Here is a 23480-nt window from a genome sequence, read left to right as displayed (position 1 = left end):
CTCCACTTAAGAGACCTAGAGAGCATCTATGTTACATTTTTACTACCACACATTACCACCACGATACAGTGAATAAAATATAACTTTTCAATTATTCATGGCACTGCAGAATGACTTGTTCTTGAATCCCTGACCAGGTTCCCTAGAAATTACTAGTAGAGATTAATGAAAAATTTTTCAATTGATGAATGATACCTCTGGATACAACAGAATATTAAAGGCCAGTTTTGCAGACAGTCCGTTATTTTATTGCACAGATTTCATTTAAAGAACAAAATGCACCATCAATGTTTGGAGAGTTTGGGGTCTCAGATACTGATACACCATCAGTGTTTGCACCCATAAAGCCAAATTCAACAGTACAATTTATGTTAAACAATATCGCTTCAAGGCAGCTAACAGAATAAAAACAGAGAAATGGGGAAAAGCTTCTAAAATGTGTTAAATTGAAGCACATGCAAGTGTAGGATTCAAAACTACATCATACAAACCTGGAAATCAAAAACGTTTTGTGGAATGTCGGTTAGAGTTATACTCACTTGTACTGTTATTTATGGTATCATTAAAGTCTATTTGGTTCATTTCCTTCATACTGATGAATTGAGGATTTCAGGAAAACCATGGTTATAAAAATGAGCAATCTTGAAAAAGTATGTACAGATAAATGTAAAATCACAAACTAAAAAATATCTCCACCCCTTGCCCTCAACTTACAAAAGGGAAACTTTCCCATGGAGGGAAAGTTCCACAATTCCCCTCCCTTCCCCACCCCATGTTCCCAATTCTATCTTTTTCTATTGGTTATAACTAAGTGACCTTGGAGCTGAGAGAGGAGGGAGGGAACAGAGAGGCATGTTTATGAGGCTCCCATTGTCATCTGTAACAGTTTGAAAGTGTCTTTTATTTCTCTCCCCACACCCAACTCAGCAATGTTTGCAAGATATTTAAAAGTTAAAGAGAGAGGGAAATATTTTCCCATATATATATATATATATATATATATATATATATATAACAAAGGAATGCCCCAGAAAAGAGCTAATAGTGGGCAAAACCATGGAAAAAAATGTGTGGCATCTGAGCTAAAGGTTTCTCTTAAGGCAACAAAAGGAGAGGGGGTGTTAAGACTACAAAATGCCAGACAGGATGCTTTTCTAGACCTTTGGCTTTGGAGCCTGGCAGAGGAGTGGGCTTCCCACCCCCTCACTGTGGCAAGCAAACCTAGGGCCATGGGCCCAGCATCTATAGCACCTCCATGGGCAGGCTGGTAGCTCCTTTATACATGGGCGCTCTTGGCATGAGTGGGGGAACTGGAGCCCGAAGAGTAGTACAAACGGTTTTCACCAAAAGACTGGGCATCTCCAGCGCAGCAGACGATGACACAGCCACCCACAAGGCACAGCACAGCACCGATCCAGCCCGCGTACAGGGAGTAGCCAAAGCTCACGATGGTGGTCTCACGGTGGGCACACACAGGAAACCAGATGGTGGCGACAATGGCACAGAGAGCTGGGGAGACATGGAGAGGGATGTGACTGGGTATCCCCATCACACACCAGCGGCGGGCAGGCTCCCCTTCACTCCACACACTCACCCCTCTGGCTTCCAACCAACTCCAAAAACTCAATACACTCAGCTCTGCTCCCGCAGGGGCAATCTGAACCTAAAGGTTTGAATCTATGGAATAACCTGATCAAAAGCTTGTACCAAACTGCTAGGTCCTTATTTTTTCAACAGGTGGCGGAGACAAAAGAACTCTGATGTAAAAACCTAGAAATAAATCATTTAAGTCCAAAAAATATGTATTTGTATTTATTTATATATCTTGACTTTATATACCTATAATTATAATTCTACTCTTTATATACCTATATATACCTATATATATATATATATAACTATATTATATACCTATAATTCTACTCTTACACTTACCTAATTGCATTATAATTGTCTCTTTACATGTCTACTTCCCATCCCAAGTTCTGAGTTCCTTGAAGGCAGGGCCCATGTCTTATGTTTGTAAAGTCAGAGTTTAGCTCAGTACAAAGCACAGAGTATGTGCTCAATGTATACCAGTTGAAGGACTGGATGACCTGAGCTATTCAAAAATGAGAAACAAGACAGTGCCCACTCCAATTTCCACTCTATTCTTTCAGTTTGGTCAATTCATAGTACAAAGACCGGAAGAAGCTATGAAAATTCTCTTGCTGTGGTGAATACTGCTAGACCTCAGCACAGTCACAAAATCTCCATACACACATGAACAGTTCTCAGAGTAAAAGAAGTTACCCATTCAAGGGTTGTGACCCATCACAACAAATGTCATCACCATAAGAAATAGCCTCTACCTCATTTAGTTCTTCCCCTCCTCCCAAGCAAAGTAACAAAACAGGGCAGGCAGGAGCCTATAAAGACTTGAAAAAACATTTTAAACCTTTACACTAGCACTGTCAAATAGGGTAGCTACAAGCTACGTGGGCTATTGAACATTTCTTTTTTTTTTTTTTTTTTTTTTTTTGTGGTATGCGGGCCTCCCTCTGTTGTGGCCTCTCCCGTTGCGGAGCACAGGCTCCGGACGCGCAGGCTCAGCGGCCATGGCTCACGGGCCCAGCCGCTCCGCGGCACGTGGGATCCTCCCAGACCGGGGCGCGAACCCGGTTCCGCTGCATCAGCAGGCGGACGCGCAACCACTGCGCCACCAGGGAAGCCCTGAACATTTCTTATGAGGCTGGTGAGACTGAAAACCAAATTTTGAATTTTAATTAATTTAAATATAAATGAACACATGTAGCTAGTGGCTGATGTACTACACAGCAACGCTCTAGACAAAGTAACTCCATTCTTCTTTTGGTATCATCTGATCTCTCACAACTACAGCAGGACAGAAATTTTAGTTAAAGATGTAGGTTGGGATGGCACATTAAAGTTGACAGACCAAAAAGTAATAATAATAATAATAAGCTTTCTAATTGTTAGTCATAAAGCCTTTGATAAATTCACGGCAGGGCATTGCACTGCTTGCTACAAGGGATACCCTTGTCACTTTCAACTCAGCAAGCTTTTTTCTGCTCATACTGAGTAATTTTCTAACTTACTTCTATGCCCACAGAGAAAAAAATGTAATTTTTCTTTAACATAGCACTCAAATCTAACAGCCCTATACATTAGTTCTAAACTGAAGAAAAGTTTTAAGTCTTACCCATTTTGAAAGACCTTTTAGACTATCTCATTGCACTTGTGTAGCTTGTAACATAGGGTTTTGTTGACAACACACTAAGCCCATCCCTACAAGGTGTGTATAGATATATATATAAATAGATGTGATTCCTGTCCTAAAAAAGTATAGATCCCAAGTGGAAGTCAGAAGTAAGAGAGTGAATTTGGGGGCTTTGAATTGCTCCAACTGGCTTTCTAACAGGCTAAATTCATTCCATTAACTGTGAACTATTCATAAATTTAAGCAATTTATATATTGATAGATTATCTAAGAAGCTAAAATCTATCCATTTGTTAATAGCTTCACTTAAAGAGTAAAGCACCATCATGACAGCTTCTGTAATATTTTTATATGCGATATCATAAGAAGATATATTTTCCTTCTGTGAATAGAGTATTCTCAAGAACACCAGTTGATCTGGTTGATGGAACCTTCCCTTTCCAACGCAGGGCTTTGAATACTTAAGATACAATTTTTTTCTTTCTCTTCCTCTGGCCACAGATTCCAAATCTGGCACTCTTGGAGAACTGCTTGACTATTGTCATAGTTATACTCTCAGTGAGGCACAGAGAAAAGCCTTTTCTCTATCATGAAAGGGGTACAAGCTTTTTCTAGAGTATTTGAGCCAGAAAGAATTGCTCTAGATTCTTCATATCAAGACACAATCCAGCTACACACCCCTAGATGCCAAAAAGGGGCATTTGTTCTGATACAGGCAAAACCAGCAACCTAGCAAGGGCTTCCAAACACCCAGGCTTGATTAGAGGGAAAGGTGGGGAGGGAAAAGCCGAATTCCATAGGGAAAAAAAAAGATTTGATTCCCAGTTGATTTGGTTCAATCCAATTGATCTTTCCTATAAACTATTAACTGGATTCAAAACAGGTTATGGTTCAAATTAAGTTTTACATTTTTCAATTACTTTGTATTTATATATACCACACACACACACACACACACAGACACAGACACACACACACACAAACAAAAGCATTCTCCACATTTCATTTAAACCTCACTTAACTTGCAGGTTGGTTTAGATTTTATAGAAGAAGATTTAAAAGTTGCCTCTTATTTCACTGAATTCTTTCCCTTTTCCTAAGCAAAGTAATAATACAGCTAGGTTATCTTCACGTAGGGAAAGAATCAGCCTCGCTGTTCAAAAGTAATTATCAGTCTTGATTTTGAATGTTTTAGAGATTTTGTTAGATTTCATTCCTATATAATTCACTAGAAAAAGGAAAAATCATAAAAATGTCTACACATTTAAATAATGAACTTATAGGACTGGGTGAGTGAATGGGTGGATGGATGGACAGACAGATAGATGGAGAGATGATAGGTAGATTCATTTCCAGTCTATTCTCTACCTCATCCACACCAAAACTGACTTCCCAAATTATAAAACTTTAATGTGACTTTAACACACTCAAAGCTACCAGCTCATGATCTACCTCATTAAAGATTTCCTTCTTTGACAATCCGTGCAAAACAAGGCAAATGAGTACCAGCAGGCTCTTTATTTCCTAGTAGATAATTGAACTCTGGGTGGAATTCCTGTGGCTCTCAGAGATGGACCACATCAAAAACCACGAGAAGATGACAGACTGCCATACAACATAAAGGGAATGAGAGGTTCACTGGGAACAGTGACCGTCAACTGAACTCACAATGAAGAATGTTTAAAAACTAAAAAAGGAGTTTACTCAATTTCAGCATGGTTTGAAGGGAAAAAGGGGATTTACTGATTTACTAGTTTTACTCAGTAAAGTTAAAAATGCAAGTCATATCATACTCAACTAAAAGATGGGACATAGTAATAGAAGTGGCAGTAATGTTTGGCTTTTTTTTTTTTTTTTTTTTTTGCTGTACGCGGGCCTCTCACTGTTGCGGCCTCTCCCGTTGCGGAGCACAGGCTCCGGACGCGCAGGCTCAGCGGCCATGGCTCACGGGCCCAGCCGCTCCGCGGCATGTGGGATCTTCCCGGACCGGGGCACGAACCCACGTCCCTTGCATCGGCAGGCGGACTCTCAACCACTGCGCCACCAGGGAAGCCCTGGCTTTCTTAAAGACATAGGAGGCCTGCTAGAATTATTGCTATTTGCAGACACAAACACACACACAAAGAGTTTGTCATGATTCTCTCCATATTCGGGGAAAATAAAGAAAATGTTTTTCTTAAAAAGTCACAGTTACCCATAAGGTAAAGAACATTGAAGGAAAATAAAGGGAATTTTCATTTCTTTTTATGTCATCAGAATTTATTTTTAAATTAGGTCTCTAAAAATAGGACAGGGGGAATTTTAACACTTAGATTTTTCAATTTGTTTCTCCTCTTCTACCTTCAGAAGATGCAATAGTTAACTGCACAAGAGGAAAAAATCTGCCACTTGTGGGGGAGTAGAAAGTGAAAATTAGGGATATCTTCGTCTGAAAAAACAAAAGAAGGAGAAGGGGAGAAGAAAGCTTCACTGTGTAGATATAGATTCATCTGGACTTGGTCCTCTCACAAGCAGAATTCCTTGCTCTTCATAGAATAAAATTGTTTGCCCTTTTTGATAAATTTCAAATAATTTAATACAATCAGTTCTTTAGTTGCTAGGAAATACCCTTATTAAAAGTTAGCAATGATCCTGATGTAGCCAAACAGAATATTTGGGAAGGCAGTTTAAGAGCAATGAAATGTAAGTGTAGTTTTTCATCTGTTTAGGGATTAGATGACACAGGGTAATACATGGAGTTAAATAAATGTGAGGAAGTTAAATAAAATTGGTACAGGTGTGTTTGGCTTTGGAGGTAACAACTTAGAGAGAGAGAGAAGGACAGACAGACAAAGAAGCCCAGAAAGACAGAAGAGCAGCAGACCCTGACATTTCTTCCTTCCTCCAATGAACACCTCTGTTTTCAGGCTTTGTCACTTTCAGTACTAAGCATTGAGAGAACTTTTAAAGGCATCGTTTCCAGCACAAAGCAATATTTTCATTAAAATAACTTAAATTACTCTGACTTACATTAGTAATACTGGAAAAAATCTTCCTTGATCTGATATCTGAGATTTGCTTCAAAAAAATCTGGGGACTGGGAGAAAAGTAGACGTACAGAGACGAAGCAGATTGAATGTGAGTTGATCATTATTGGGAATGAGTTTGGGTTCACAGGGGTTCATTACACTAGCCTCTACTTTTGTGTATGTTTCAAATTTTCCACAACACCTTTTTTAAAAATCCCCTTCCATTTAACATTTTACAATGCACCGAACGCCATCTTCCGCAATTGATGCTATTATGTCATACGATCTAACTAGCAATTCACTTTAGCTTCTCACAAAGAAGCCAGTTAACTCAAGACAACAAGTAATCAGATTTCTAACCAGCTGTTGGTTGGAGTCATATGTGTTTGTTGTTTCCTTATAATTTGAAACCAGAAAATTTTTTGTCTTTCCTTTTTTCATTTGTCACTGTCTAAATTTTGACTTAAGAAAACAGCTGCCAAAGGACACAGGTCTCTATGCAATGACTTTTGTGAAGATCTAATATTTACAACAATCATCAAGTCAATGGAATATTTGAGTACATTATTTTCCTGGCCTGCTTTCAGCACTTTTTTCCCTTTATTTCTATTCCACATATCGTTATCTCTTTTTTTCCTACAACCTTTTTTAAAAGCCAGCTTCGTGGTTATTTGTTAATTTTTTAAAAAAACACTGAAGTTAGAGACAGGAAAGACCTCATAAAGCAGATAATTCCTCCAATTTTACTAATAAGGTCATTTTAAGCCACAACCATACTAAGATGCTACGTCCTTTCTTCTACCCACATGAAATTTGATTTCGATTAGGAACTTTGTGTAAAGTTAATGAGTTTGAAAGAAGACTTTTTCTATTATCTCAGTACTCCGGGATTAAGGGCATCACTGTTTATTTCACACCCAAGGATTCCCAATCCCCCTAGGACATCCGATTCTCTGTGTGTGACAAGCTCAATTTTTCCCACATTTGCATATACCCTTTATTTTACGGCACTTTCATTATTAGCCTATAAGTTCCAAGTTGAAAACTTTTTTCCAATACAAATAGGATTCCTGAGGCCATACTTTTTAAAAGCAGGAGAGAAGACGAAGGATTCCACTTACGAAGGAAAATACATTTCCTTTCCTTCCATGGCCTACCCCATCTCCCCAAGAAACACCCAAATCAAGTACTTTGTAAATTATAGTGAGATGAGAATTAGACTGAATCAGACCTAAGCTTGAGCATTTTCGGTTGGGTAGCTTATCATGACTTTTCATAATGGAATAAGTCAAAAACTCAAACTATTGATCCCTACACTCTGGTTTTTACAAAGTAAGCAAAGAAAATATTTCCATTAGACCAGGATGTGACCTGGTGTTTCCAGGAACAGTTCGTCATCTCTCCGTCCCAGTTTCACGTGTGGAGATGACCCTGCAGAAATGAGACGTTGCCTTCTAGGCGAGCTCTCTATTTCCTCCAAACAACAACATCTATAAAATAGCAACCAGTTGTTGAGCACCTACTAGGCGCCAGACACCATGCACGCTAAATAACTTGCATACATCATTTCACTATTCTTACCAACCTCAGAAGTAGGCAGTATTGTCCCCATTTTATATAAAGCCTCAGAGACATTAAGTAACTGGCCCCATTCACACAGCTAGAAAGCAGTAGGTCCAAGACTTAGTACAGTTGGTCTGACTCCACATGATAAGATGAAGCATCTCAGGGCATAGATACCTCCTGCGTCAGCAGGGGCTCTTGAAAAGCCATAGGTTAGAATTAGACTTGCCTCCGCTCCATCCTGGATCTGAGGCGCCTGCTTCTCCTTGAACTACTCATCTGGCTTAAGAAGTCAGCAGCATCAGGCTCCCATTCTTTCCCCCACAGCAGGAACCAAACCCTCACAACACGGAACTCAGACTCCTGAGAAGATAAGCTGTTGTACCACGGACATAATTTTTTTTAAGCTTTCTGAAAAATACTTAAAGGTTTTCAGAGTCAGGAAGAACTGATTTTAACTAAAAGTGCTTACAGTTTTCACCCCAAGATTAGCTTTGACACTGTTTCCGGTTCCCAGGCTCCCACACCCCAGTGTGCCTGGTCCCCGTTGGTCGGGGACCACACCTCATCTGGAGCACCTCTGGTGACCACCAGGACAGAAGCCCATCCTGAGCCACACAAAGGGAGGCTTCACTCTCTCTTGCTCCTCTCCCACCCACCGCCCGGCAGGAGAAACAAGGCACTTGGGCTCCCTGCCGAGAAGACCTAGGGGAGGCCAGCAGGTGCCACACTTGAGACAGTGAGCTTTACATTTCCAGAGCGAGCTTGTCCCAGTCTAAACAACATCCAACCCAAAGGCAAGCTGAGACCCACTGAGAAACAAATCCGGACAGGAGCCATCAAAGAGGACGCAAGTACCACTGGAGATGCAAGGCTACAAGAGGGCAAGGAGCAGTGCCCTCATCCCATCCTTACAGCGAGTGGCCAGAAAGGGGCAGCCTCCCTGGGGGAAGGGGTGTCACATCACTCAATGCCCCCTCCATCGTCTCCCTCTGGGCAGCAAACAAGGACTGAGGAGCTCACACCCATACCTGCCCACCCCTCTCACTCTCCTTTCTATGATTCTGTCTGCATCCACCAACCCACTTGAAAAAGATGAAGAAAAACAGTATTTAATTCGTCTAGGAAGTTTCACACAACGGGTTGTTATTTTTTAATAATCATTATATTCAACTGGACAATTAAGTTGTTTTCAGGGGTTTGTTAAATACCAATTTGTCTCTGTGACGTTGCTTTTATATCTTTATTTTCTACAGGGTTTGGGTTTGGGGTTTTCTCATGTATTCTCTTACTTGTGGATATTCTGTGACTCTCATATGGAAGGCTAGGATTTCTAAAGATGAACACAACACAACGGACCCATCCTTTGCTTTTGGCATCCTCAGAGCTAAAGAGAAAGCCTTCTGGGGCTTCTGTAAGAATGTGAGGAAAGTTACAAACAAACACAAATATCTAGGATGAGAATGGTTTCACCTGGATTCTGCAAACCAGTTTACTTGTAGAGCTTTTGTCTACCTACTGGAAAGGGAGTTCAGATACAAAGATCTGGCCATCGAAAAGCACTACAAGGAAGGACCCTGTGAGTTGAATGAAGCACATGATGCTGATTGTGTGTTCCGTGGGGCACTCCCACACAAATTCTTTGTGGCTGGAACCAAAATGTCCATGCCCAAATTCTTCTCTGGAAATTACAGAGGTTTTCTGGTCTTTTCACTCCTATTAACACACACACACACACAAACACACACACACACACACACACACACACACACACGCGCGCGCGCGCGCGCAAGCCCCTCCTCTGAATTCTCCGTGGCTTCACAAGCCTCTATAAACCTCCATCCCTTTGCAATCAAGGGAAACCTTACCCCTATGTCTCATGTCTCCTCACCTCACCGGTGTCACTGTGGGTGACCATCACTAAGTGGCACTGATCCACACAGAACCCTGGCTCCTTACCTTTCCCCCTCAAACACATGGTCTGATACCAGTTTGGGGATGGGAATTTCCTGTCCCAGGAGAACATGATTTATATCTAACTTATATCCAAACCAATGTCTCCTCACAATGTCTCAGGGCACTTGGCAACAAGAGTTGCTGTTCTTAAAATGCATGTCAGAGAGTAGAGCTAGAAGGACCCTCCCTAGGTTGTTAAATCAAGACCCCCATGTGCAGGTGTAATCAGGAACACTGAATAAGCTCATGTCGTGTCCTTGGCCTGAGCTGTCCCTCTCTCCAATCCATGACCTGACCACCTTCTATCCAACTCTCAAAATTCATCGCTAGGGTCCTCTGCTCTGGAAAACTCCTCCAATCTGGATCAGGTGCCTTCCTATGTGTGTGCACAGCCTGTGTACCTTTTTCAGGTGAGCAAGTACACCAAGTACATCAAGATGTCCAAGTACACTCAAAGCAGAGACTACCTTCTTTTTGCCAATATCCCCAGTGCCTACCATACTGCCTGGCACTCAGCAGGTGCTCAGTGAATGCTTACTGAATAAAAGATGGAATCATCACCTAGTGATCTACCACCCTCAGCATCTTACTTTTATCTTGCTCTCCTCTTTCTCTGGTCTTTCTTTATATGTTAACTGAAGTTCTCAATCCTGGGTGCACTCAAGAGTCACCTGGGAAGCTTTCAGAAGATATCTTTGCCTGGTCTGATGCCCGGAAATTCTGACTCAGAGATCCCCTGCAGTGGGACCCGGACACAGGTGTTTCCACAAAGGGATTCCATCGTGAAGCCTGAGTGGAGAGCTGCCCTGCAACTCTCTTCTGCCTTCTGTTCTCTCTCTTAGGTATACCCTCAAAATCCTTTTTGTTTGGTTTTTTTTTAACTTTTTTTTTCCTTGGCGGCGCCGAACGGCCTGTGGGATCTCAGTTCCTGGACCAGAGATTGAACCTGCACCCCCTGCAGTGGACGCGCAGAGCCCTAACCACTGGACATCCAGGGAAGTCCCTGAACTTACTTTTATGTTCAGTGACTCCCACAGACATTACTTATCCCTCTGCATCAACCTCCCAAGAAACATAAAGGGATACACACTGTGGGGGGCTTTTCCCCCAGTGGATTCACATCCCTTCCTTGCACACGTCTCTTGAACTCGATGAAGCAGCAGCAAGACCCGAGACGCTTCAGGTTCGCTGGCAGTTGGGGTGCTCTACAGAAAGCTGGCGCCGAACGGCCTGTGGGATCTCAGTTCCTGGACCAGAGATTGAACCTGCACCCCCTGCAGTGGACGCGCAGAGCCCTAACCACTGGACATCCAGGGAAGTCCCTGAACTTACTTTTATGTTCAGTGACTCCCACAGACATTACTTATCCCTCTGCATCAACCTCCCAAGAAACATAAAGGGATACACACTGTGGGGGGCTTTTCCCCCAGTGGATTCACATCCCTTCCTTGCACACGTCTCTTGAACTCGATGAAGCAGCAGCAAGACCCGAGACGCTTCAGGTTCGCTGGCAGTTGGGGTGCTCTACAGAAAGCTGTCTTACCCAGCAGAATGAGCATGACGCCAGCCAGCTGGGCCCGCCTGTACTTGGCCACGCCAGGCTCATGGCCCATTCGGATGCAGGGGAGAACCGTCAGCAGCAGGAGAATGGCCGGCAGACCCAGGACTGAGGCAGCGATCATCAGGGCTCGGCAAGCCTGCACGTAGGCTGGGAACAAGAGCGCAGACAGGGTGGGTTAGGCCACGGGCCCCCTTGGATCCTCAATCCTGCCTCACGGGAATTCAGCGCCATCTGCCTTCCTCCCTCTTGTCCCACTCCAGGACTTATAATATGTTAAATGTTCTCCAAGATCACTTTGCTTGTTCAACTTTTAAAGTGACTCAGTGACAAAAAAAGGAAGGTTGGGGGCTGGAGAGACTGAATGGGGATCTCTGTAGACCACTCATCCAAGCTTCCGAGATGAACAGGCCAAGAGTACAATTACACTGTTACATCACCTTGTGAAAAATTCAGATTAAAATTCAAATCTTCGAAGAATTCTGTGATGGTCTGTGTTGATCCCAGCCTGCTGTTGATATGCTCTACCTGTGTGACCTTGGGCAAGTGTCTTGACACTTTCCTCACCTATAGAGTAAAAATAATAATAGTACCTACATCTCTCCAATGGAATTCAACTAAGATTAAATTTGTTAATTCATGAAGTGCTCAGAACAGTGCCTAGCACATGCTAAGTACTCCAAAAAGGGTCAGCTATTATTACTGGTATTCCTAATATTACTCTGTGTCAAGGCAGTACTTTTATCTCCAGGTGTACTAGGTGATTTTGTCCCTTAACCATGTGCTTTTAATTCACATTGTGCATAAACAGTATGTGGCCCTAACTAGACTAAGCTAAGACTCAGACTTCCTCTCTTGATATCTCCCCAGATACTGCTTGCTCATGAATCCTGTCCCCTACAGATGGTCAGGCTCCATCTCCTGCCTCCCCGACTGTGCCCTGGGCATGCTTCCACAGTGGTCCATTTTCCATAAAGGTATCTCTCCAGCCCCAGGGATTCCTAGAAGACAGACACCTGCTTTGGTCTTCATGGAGTTAACACAGTGCCCACAACAGATGATGTAAACATATAATTATGAATGAAGGAATTAACGAGTTGAATAGTAAGAGTGGAGCAAAGCTACCTGAACTCTATACTGTCAAATAAAATACCAGGCAACTACTTTATTAAGAAACAGATTATAATATGTGCAATATTTACGTAAAATAAATCTGACAAGATGCTGGGAGAATATGACACACTTAAATGTATCGTTTCTCACTAAAACACTCTCCCTCCTTCAAAAAAAGGGGCTGGGGGAGTTGTAACTCTCCCTCTTGACTCAGAGGAAAGTAGAGCTAGTGACCTGGGGGAAACAGAGTTAATGGCAAACCCAGAAACAAGCCCCAGTTTCTGCCTCATGTGCCAGAACCCTCACACCAAATGTGGCCAGCCTACCTGTGCACCAAGACCCAACTGCAAGATTGCCTCTTAGCAAGATGTGTTTTGCCAGAATTCAGACTCCGCAAGGGCACGCTCCCAACAATTGCCCAACTCAGTTTCTTCTGAATTAAGGGCAATCAATCAATCAAGTATCTGTTGACTTGAAGACCCCCAGAAAGGAGCCACAGGAGGTCTGAGGCAAGACATCTGACCTCAGCCCTAAGCCCCTGCGACTGGTCAGAGAACCAGGGCTGGCATAAAGGGAGAGTCAGCTAGCCACCCGGATTCTGAAATTCATGGCACAGTCTGTGAACATGCTAGGTGCCAAGGCCACATTTGAGAATCTAAAGATGGAGACTGAGATCTGTCCCTGTCCCCACCTACAGTGTGAGGGAGGGGACCACAGGAAGGATTAGGCCCTCCCTAAAATGTACTCCATCTGTAGGATGGTCTATGCTCTCTAAAAGTAAACCACTTGTCATTGAATGCTCAGCAAATTTAATTTCAGGAGGAAGGAAGCAGAGAGTAATTTTATGCTTCAAGTCAGATTCTTAAAAATACCATGCCCGGCTTTTAATAAAAAATATAGCTACCACTTATGGAGCCTCTACTACATCTAAGGAGGCTTACATTTCTCATCTCATTTAATCCCCAAAACAACTCTGAAAGATAGGGGGTTGGTTTCATTTTACTTTTTAAAAGAAGACAACTGGGGTTCATAGAGGTTAGGAACTTGTCCCAAATCACTCGGATTGTGAGCACTGCATCCCAGAGTCTGACCCAGGTCTACCAACGGCAGCTTTAACTGAAGGTGGGTCCACATCTGGGTTCCCCAGACCTCTGTCATTCTGAAAGTCCAAAATGGAGGGCAGGACTGGCACGCACTGTGCCTACTTGCTGTGTGTCAGGGGCAGTGCCAGGTGCAGGGGAAGATGCAAAGAGGGTAGGATGCTATCTATATCTTTGAGGAATTTAAAATGTGGTAGGAGAACTTGACTCACAAACAATGAACAGAAAAGTCGAAACGTGCACTGACGGGGATAGGGGTCAAATACCAGGGTGGCAAGGAGGAAGGGCAGATAGATTCCGACTACAAGGACCTGGAAATAGGAAGCACTTGAGGTGAGGCTTAAAGAGGGGCAGTCTTCGGGAGCGAAAGGCTCATCCAGGAGAAGGCCAAAGCCAAAGTCTCCCAGACTGGCAGCCTCGGGGGCCAGTTACTCCGGCCGACCGCCCAGTTACTCCACTTGTTAAGGAAACCGGGATAGGCCTTTAAAGGTGCACCATCCTCAAGGGCTAGCGAGACAGTCGTGCTTAGGCCTGGGCCGGGATAAGCCAAGATTCCGAGCAGAAAACCTGAAGGGGCTCCGGAGACCTTGTCAATCATCCAACTGGCTCGAGGTTTAAATCTGAATTGAAACTTGCCCAGAATTTTTCAGCGGGGCAGCAAGTTAAGATTCGGCACCGGCTGGCGTCGGGGAAGGTGGAAACTAGGCAACTCTTCCCTCCCCTCCCCACTCTGAGGTACAGCCGTAGGGGAGGGGGCGACCCGCGGAGGTGCGCCTTTTCCCAAGGCGAGTAGGCCCTCCCAGGGGCGCCCGTTCTTCCCTCTCCGACCCCAGGGTGCGGAGACTGGGAGGGGAGTCTCGGCAGGCCCGAGGACCGACGCCCTCCACTGCGGGGGCAAGGGGTGGGGGAAATGGGGTGGCCCCGGGGCCTGTGGGAACCGACTGGGCGCAGGTCGGAGGGCCCTAACTTGGCCAGGACACCTCGGCCGTCCCACAAGGACTGGGAAACTCAGCCTGCGCCGGTTCGGATAGCTGGAATGCTTTTGTTTCTCTCTTTCCTCCTCCAGCCTCTGCGGCTGGATTCTAACAGGGAAAGCGGGGCGCCTGCAGGAGGAGGCCGGGGGATGAAGTACTTCTGATCCACCCACAGTGGGAGCACGCGGCAGGTGAGGCTACGGTAATTAACATGTACGGAGTTCCAACTATGTGTCTCTGTCTCAGTTCGTTACCTTCTCAGGGTGCCTCGGCCAGTGGCCACGACTGTCACCCCAAATTCCAGATAAGAAAACTGAGGCTGAGAGAGGTTAAGTTCGGGGCTACCTAATTCCTCCTCAACAAAGTAGGCCTGAAGGTGTCAAAAGATGCCCCAAAGTCTTCAAGCCCCCAAATGATTCTGTGAACGCTGCCTAAGGCTCCCCTCCCCCGTCTGCCCGGAAGGAAAGGGTTTATTTAGGACAGCCACTTGCAAGGCAGGGTCCTTACCCGGCAGGATGAGGATGTCCACCAGGGGCTTGCAGTGGTACAGCCCCGTGGCCAGGACGCAGTCGGCCCACAGCCCCTTGGAGCCCAGCTCGTCCAGCTTGCGGCAGGTGGGGATAGTGTAGCCGCAGGTCACCACCCAGTCATTGGTGGACGTGGTGACGATGATGCCGATCCAACCCACGAAGCTCGTGACGAAACCCACTACCAGCAGGAATGTGGCCACCATCGTGGCCGCCCTGGAGTCCCTGCGCCTCGCCCCTCACTAGCTGTGCCCGCGCCCGGGCTGGACGGCGCCTGCCCCGGTCCTCCTTCTCCCGCGCTGGCGAGCCGCTGGCCTGCGACGGCGAGATGCGGGATGCTGGAGGAGGCGGGAAGCCACGAGACGCAGCGAGCCCAGCTGCACGACGGGCGCGCGGCGAGGACAGCAGCGCGGCTGGGCAGCGCGCCCCCGCCCCCCTCTTTAAACCCCGCAGACCCGGCCGGCGAGCTCCAATCCGCGACGGCCCCGGGTCCAGCAGGCCAATCGCCGGGCGGGGTCAGGAGTGGGACGTGGAGGGAAGCAGAGTTAGGGAGGGGGTGATCCCGCGGCCCCGCCGGCGAACGTCGCACGGTTAGTGTTGCAAATAATAAAATTTGGAAATAAAATAATTCGATCCAGGTCCAAGTAATGGACAGCGACAAGAGGGCCCGCGTCAGGCGCGAGTTCTATTTTGCTGCGAATTCTTTCTCTTCTTGCTGCCCCTCTCTCATCCTATCTCTGGGTCTCCGCTGGGCTCCATCCCTCCTCAGCTTCTCCCTGCTTCTTCGCAGCTGAGAGCAAGGACCGTGGTACTCCCAAGAGCGCCCAGCACAGTTCCTCCTTGGCCCAGGATTGTTTTTTGTTTTTGTTTTTGTTTTTTAATACATCTTTATTGGCGTATAACTGCTTCACACTACTGTATTAGTTTCTGTTGTACAACAAAGTGAATCAGCCACATGCACACATAAATCCCCATACCTCCTCCCGCTTGCGTCTCCCTCCCACCCTCCCTATCCCAACCCTCTAGGTGGTCACAAAGCACCGAGCTGATCTCCCTGTGCTATGCGGTGGCTTCCCACTAGCTAGCTATCTCTCTCTATATATATATAGATAGATAGATAGATAGATAGATAGATAGATAGATAGATAGATATGTCGATGCTACTCTCACTACACCCCAGCTTCCCCCCACCCAGGTCCATTCTCTATGTCTGTGTCTTTATTCCTGCTCTGCCACTAGGTTCATCAGTACCTTTTTTTTTTTTTAGATTCCATATATATGTGTTAGCATACAGTATTTGTTTTTCTCTTTCGGACTTACTTCACTCTGTATGACAGACTCTAGATCCATCCACCTCACTACAAATAACTCAATTTCGTTTCTTTTTATGGCTGAGTACTATTCCATCGTCGGCCCAGGATGGTAACTGATGAGCTGAGAATTGCCCTAAGAAACAGACTTGAAGCATTCAGCATACCATAGTTACTGGTAGAAAGAAAATGATCTTTTGCCCGTGGTCACAAATCATCAGAGGTGGCCATGGCCAGAGTAATGGTAACAACAACAATAGCAACTCACATTTATGCAGCTGTCATGTACCATGTGCAGGCATTTATATTTTATAAATTATCTCATTTAATTCTCTTAGCAACCCTTTACGGTAGGAACGATTGTTTACACATAATACTCATGAAGAAACAGCATGAGAGAGGTTAAGTTGCCCAAGTTCACATAACAAGGAAGGGGTAGCCTGCATCCCACCTCACTAACCATTCCTGGGAACCTGTCCTGATTGTCACTTTCTGAAAATTCCTAAAGGGCTCAATTGTCTCATTTTTGACATTAAAAGCTAGGCTGACAGCTCCTGCTCACTGTAGATAAGTTAGTATCGTACTCCACTGAGAACACTGCCTAGAGTGAGTGCTCTGCAAGTGTAAGCTGTCATCATCATCATCATCATCATCACCATCACCATCATCAACATCATCAAGCCACCTTCTCTCCATACATTCAGGTAAGACCTATTATATGTACTTTTCTATCATGTAGAGAAGTTGTCCTTGGGCTATATTTACATTAAACAGTTTTAACTCCCTTTGATACATTTGGCTTATTATATCCCTCTATCAACAATCATGAGATTTAAAGATGAGAAGGATTTCAGCAAGCACGAAACTTCCTGCTCAACACTCTAAGATATAGATCATAAGTCACAGGTACTAAGCTTTCCCATATCTCTGCTGGGCAAATCACCATGTCTTCTAGAGAAGACTTGCCTCAAGGAGACCCCAAAGAAATCAACTGCACAGACAGAAAAGGCTCTGTAAGAGATGAGAGAGTGTCAAGTAAAAAGCTGCAATAATCACCCAGGAGAGCACAGTGGGTAAGAATGCAGGCTGCCTGGCCTCGAACCCTGTCTCCACAATTTACTAGCTGTGGATTCAAGTTACCTCACTTCTCTAGGCCTCAGTTTTCTCATTTGTAAAATGAGGGTTAAAATAGTGCCTAACTCATAGGTTTCTTGATGATTATGTGAGTTAATATACATACAGAGCTTTAAACAATGTCTGGTACAAAGTAAGGCCTCAGGGAACCTGGGCTGCTATTATATATGATATATATAATATGATTTTATATATATATATACATACATGCACATATATTTATATATAATTCAGAACCCTTGCTTTTGCACTCTTATGTGTTCTCCTTGAAATCATACAAGTTTGATTTGTAGGAAGTACTATATTATAGGAATATGTCCCTTTTTTGAGTGAGTCGTTGTGTTTGGGGCATTTCATCACCAGGGTCTATTGACCTGGATGTTTTCAGATATTTCCTTATAACATAAAAAAGAGCTTTTGTAAGAAGTAAAACATAAAACCCAAGCAACATCAATTCATTAAAAAAGAAGTTATGCAACCTGCACTCTTGCGACTCCTTGAGCATTTGACATTCTAACAATAAAAATTCAACCAATCATAATTTAACAATGCCCAGATAGCCCACAGGTCTCACAGACACACAGAGACATCTGTAAAGGCAGATTTCAGAACTCAGGCTCTAACTGGTAGAAGGAGTTGTGAAGTTAAGATCTTGGAATGGAATTTCCTGAGATCATAATCCAACTTTATTACTTGGGCTGTCCCTTATCCTATGCGACTCTCAGGTTTTTCATCTATAAAGTGAGACTAGCAGATGCCCCGATACAGTTATTGCAAGGATTAAGTGAGGTAACTTTTACGAAGTACATAGCACAGTGCCTGGCACTGATGGGCACTCATAAATGTTAGCTACTTTTAGAATTATTCACAGGCAATATTGATCAATTGGAAATATGAGTTGCCTTTGATAAAGACTAAAACTAAAATAATTAGGTTATTGCTATTGTTATCTATTAATGGGAGAAAAAATCCTAAAATGAATGTTTAAATGATCACAGCACAGATGTACAAAAGGCCACTCAAGGGAGGCCAGCAAAATGTAACCTATTTGAACGAATTAGCCATAAATAAAGAGAGAGTGTGTCCCTTGAAAAGAAAGTTGGGCAGCCATGGAAGAATAGAGAACTGGGAGCCAAGAGGCAGAGAGAGGCCGTGAGACTCCTCTACTCTTCACAGGAGATGGAAATGGCATGGTGGTCACAGAATCCGAGGATGTGGTCCCTTTGGCAAGGCTCTCTGTAAAGTGGGGAAGTCCCTCAAGCTATCTTAGCCAAGGTACTTTTCCTAAAATCATCTGCATTCTTTGGCTGTGACTCTACTCCGCAAACCCTCCTCTTCATTAGAATCTGACTTCCTACGTAGCATAACTTAATAAACTGACATTCCAGGTCTACCACAGTCCCAGGTACCCTTTTAGTTGTGAGAAGCAGTCTCTCGGGGTCCACTCACCCCAGATAAGTGAGAACAATGGATCCCCAGACCTCCCAGATGGAGGTTTTTCCAGTTAATTTTCTCCCAGAAAATTTTGCCATGCCATCTCTTCACATTTCGATAGTATGTAACATAACTGGTAAGGAATACCTGAAATCTGATTCCAGGTCTTCTAACCCTACGTCCAATATTCTTTCCATTATGAAAAATGTAAGAAGAGTCTTTCCTATGGTCTGAGCATAAGTTCCTCAACTTATTCGAAGATATTTAAAGGGTAGGATTAGAGAGATGGTCAGTGCCCTAAACCCCATATGTATACTGAAGAAAGGAAGCAGCCTGGTTAACTGTTCTTCTACCATTTATACCTAAAAGTAGTTAATCAAACTAAGTGTGATTCGGATAGAGTACAAATGCATATCGTACTGGCAAATGTATTTGTTGACAAGCATCAAAAGCCCACACTGAAAGCAAAGCTTGGGCCAAAGGAGTGGGCTCGCAGCGCCTACTCGTGGTTGTCTTTTATCATTGCATAGCTGGTAAAAACATGTTCTGTGTAAAGGAGCCTATGACTCGTAGGGAAACATGATTAACCGCAAATTCCAAATATGTGATCATTAGCTCCAAGTGGAATGTACACTTATTTGTGAAAGCTTTCCTCATATATTAAAATGTATCTCTTGGGCTTCCCTGGTGGCGCAGTGGTTGAGAGTCCGCCTGCCAACGCAGGGAGCACGGGTTCGTGCCCCGGTCTGGGAAGATCCCACATGCCGCGGAGCGGCTGGGCCAGTGAGCCATGGCTACTGAGCCTGCGCGTCCGGAGCCTGTGCCCCGCAACGGGAGAGGCCACAACAGTGAGAGGCCCACGTACCGCAAAAAAAAAAAAAATAAATAAAATAAAATAAAATAAAATGTATCTCTTTAGGAAACCAAACATGAAAACATAGGACATATATGAAATTACTTAAGTGAGATTATTCATTTAAAAATACTTTTAATAAGACCCCTTTTTTGTGTGTGTGTGTGGTACGCGGGCCTCTCACTGTTGTGGCCTCTCCCGTTGCGGAGCACAGGCTCCGGACGCACAGGCTCAGCGGCCATGGCTCACAGGCCCAGCCGCTCCACGGCATGTGGGATCCTCCCGGACCGGGGCACGAACCCATATCCCCTGCATCGGCAGGCGGATTCTCAACCACTGCGCCACCAGGGAAGCCCAAGACCCACTTTTTAAAAGGAGAAATTTCTCTGGTGGATTTCACTATTTGGTAATGCAAAAATTCCACAAACACACACATTTTTAGAAACATTGTAGTACCAATTCATAAAATAAATAAATAAAATAATGTATCAGACATAAGCTTTAAAAAATGAAATGCCATTTGCAATAGCTAAGATATGGAAACAACCTAAGTGTCCATCAGCAGGTGAATGGATAAAGATGTGGTATATATATACAGTGAAATACTACTCAGCCATAAAAGAAGATCACACCTTGCCATTTGTGACAACATGAATGGACCTTGAGGGTATTATGCTAAGTGAAATACGTCAGACAGAGAGAGAAATACTGTATTATTTCCCTCATATGTGGAATATAACAAACAAACAAAATAAATGAACAAACCAAACAAAAACAAACATGTAGATACAGAGAATAGAGTAGTGATTATCAGAGGGGAAGAGGCAGAATGAAGGCAAAACGGGTAAAGGGAATCAACTGTATAGTGATGGATAGAAACTAAATTTTTGGTGGGGAGCATGCTGTAGGGTATACAGAAATAGAAATATGATGTCATACACATGAAACTTATATAAATCCAAGATCAGGACACCAACTAGCAGATTCGTGTCTGGTGAGAGTCCTCCTCCTGGTTCACCAATAGCAGTCTTCTCACTGTGTCCTCTCATGGTGGAAGGCACAAGGGAGTTCTCTGGGGTCTCTTTTTATAAGGGCACTAATCCCATTAATGAAGGCTCCATCCTCATGACTTAATCACCTCCCAAAGACCCCAACTCCAAACATCATCACATTGGAGATTAGGTTTCAACATATGAATTTTGGTAGGACACAAATATGCAGTCCATGACAGATGGGAATCTGAAGACAGCACAGAAGAAATCAGGAGGTCGGGATTATAACTGGTCTAGGGAGTGGGCAAGAGGCAGAGTGAAGGCCTAAAGTGGAGCTCTCTCCAGTAGGAGGAGGGGATGTGTGCTACTCAGGTCTCAAGCAGGAAAATCTCTCATTATCAAGAGATGCTGGCCTCAGTCAAGGTTTCTCCAACAAGAGAAGAGCAGCACCTTCACAAATTACTTCCATCTAGAATTTCAAATTTAACTAAGGAAAAATTTGCCTTTTCAGGGTCCCATTTCTTGGCCTTCGTGGTGCAATTAAAATACTGTTCCTTCAGAAGCCATTTTATTCCAAATTTCCCCTCTGTCCACTTGGAGATAAAGCAAAATAATGAAAAGCTTGTACCTGGGGTATAAGGTTTGAGTCCTTTCCAAAATGTTTTCTATCTTCTGCTTTCTAACAGCCAATTCTATTTATCTGCTTCCCTACCAGAAGTTTCAGAATACATTGGATGAAATCACATCTAATTCAACCAATGAGATCATACTTCCTGAAGAGCAGTAAAAGTCCTTAGTTTTAGCTCTAACTGGGGATCACATTTACTAAAATATAATAGTAATAAAGTATGGAAGTATGGAAAGGGAAAAATAAGAAAATTAACTAGAAAGCCACACTATTAAATTTGCTTAGAAATTAAGAGCAGGTGTTTGCATGTAGCTACCTAAGGCAACAAAGTACAGAACAATTTGTCAAACTTTGTCTTTTACTGAAAATGTATGAACTATAAAGTGATCAAAACTATCATGTGTCATTACTCATTCAATATATAATATAAAGTCATAGATTATGTTATCAATACTATACTGTTCCAATTTTTAAAATGGCTAGAAGAGAAGCTTATGTCTCAATCTTACTAATAGTTTTTGTTGTTTGTTTCTTACATAAATAAAGATCCTATTTTATGAAATTATTCTGAATGGGAACATTCTTGGACACCAAAGTCCCAGGGAGACATTAGAGCAGGGAGGTTAAGGGCCCTGGTTGAAATCTTGGCTCCAATACTTACTAGCTGTGTGGCCTTGGGCAAGTTATTTAACCTTTTTGATAAGTAACTCTGTTTAGAAACTAATATTCTATTTCCTGCCAGTAAAATGGTATTTAAAATAGTAATTATTTCATAATAGCCATGAGAATTAAATGCATTGCTACATGTAAAATGCTTGGAGCACTAACACATAGAAAGTACTCAATAAATATTATCTTTAACATCAAAAAATAATCAGTTGATATTAAACCTGTTTGAAATTACATAATCTTTTTTTTAAATTGTTTTATTATTTATTTTATTTTTTTGCTGCATTGGGTCTTCATTGCTGCGCACGGTCTTTTCTCTAGTTGAAGAGAGGGGGGCCACTCTTCGTTGAGGTGCACGGGCTTCTCATTGTGGCAGCTTCTCTTGTTGTGGAGCACAGGCTCTAGGGGCGCGGGCTTCAGTAGTTGTGGCACTCAGTTCAGTAGTTGTGGCTCGCGGGCTCTAGATCACAGGCTTAGTAGTTGTGGCGCTGAGTAGTTGCTTCATGACATGTGGGATCTTCCGAGACCGGGGCTCAAACCCGTGTCCTCTGCATTGACAGGCGGATTCTTAATCACTGCACTACCAGGGAAGCCCTGAAATTAACATAATCTTAACCTTCATATTACACAGCAGTGAAATTCAAAACATTTCGTAGTCTGATGAGCAAGAATTTGAAAGGAAAGCAAATTGCACCTCTTCCCTAACTATAGGATAAGGCCTTTAAAACAGCTAAGATATTTCTAGCCACTCCCCTCTTTTTGCTATTAAGATTTAACAACTAGATGCAATTCCTTTTTAATCCACTGATAATATTTTTTGCAGAAATTAGCTTGGCCACTGGGGGGCTCTCACGGGCTCTCATTAATGCTATTTAAAAGTGATTCAGGGGCTTCCCTGGTGGCGCGGTGGTTGCGCGTCCGCCTGCCGATGCAGGGGAGCCGGGTTCGCGCCCCGGTGTGGGAGGATCCCACGTGCCGCGGAGAGGCTGGGCCCGTGAGCCGTGGCCGCTGGGCCTGGGCGTCCGGAGCCTGTGCTCCGCAACGGATTCAATAAAAATAACTAACACAAAGAATGAACATCACCAAATACCAATAACACAACTGATAAACCCCTTTTCAAAAGTAATTCAGCAATATATATCAAATAGAATAAAATATGTGTATTCTTTGATCCAGCTTCTAAAAGTCTATCTAAAAAATTATGATGATGATATCACTTATACGTGGAATCTAAAATACAACACAAATGAACCTGTCTACAAAAGAGAAACAGACTCTCAGACATAGAGAACAGACTTGTGGTTGCCAAGGGGGAGGGTATTAGGAGAGGAACAGATTGGGAGTTTGGGATTAGCAGATGCAAACTAGTATATATAGGATGAATTAACAACAAGGTCCTACTGTATGGCACAGGGAACTATATTCAATATCCTGTGATAGG

General features: G+C 43.6%; 1 protein-coding gene across 1 annotated transcript; it reads right to left on the bottom strand.

Moving 5' to 3' along the window:
* Positions 1 to 225: 225 nt before the first annotated feature.
* Positions 226 to 15434, bottom strand: CLDN11 (claudin 11). The gene is made up of 3 exons (XM_007100801.2): positions 15000 to 15434; positions 11291 to 11455; positions 226 to 1509 (listed from the first exon to the last, which is right to left on the bottom strand). Exons 1-3 carry the CDS (start codon positions 15223 to 15225, stop codon positions 1277 to 1279), a joined length of 624 nt encoding a protein of 207 aa, XP_007100863.1. The 5' UTR covers positions 15226 to 15434; the 3' UTR covers positions 226 to 1276.
* Between the last annotated feature and the right edge of the window lie 8046 nt (positions 15435 to 23480).

Source organism: Physeter macrocephalus, chromosome 1 (assembly GCF_002837175.3).
Source record: "Physeter macrocephalus isolate SW-GA chromosome 1, ASM283717v5, whole genome shotgun sequence".
NCBI classification, from domain to species: Eukaryota; Metazoa; Chordata; class Mammalia; order Artiodactyla; family Physeteridae; genus Physeter; species Physeter macrocephalus.
Note: the sequence above shows the minus strand (reverse complement) of the source record. Positions and strands in the feature narration are given on the sequence as shown.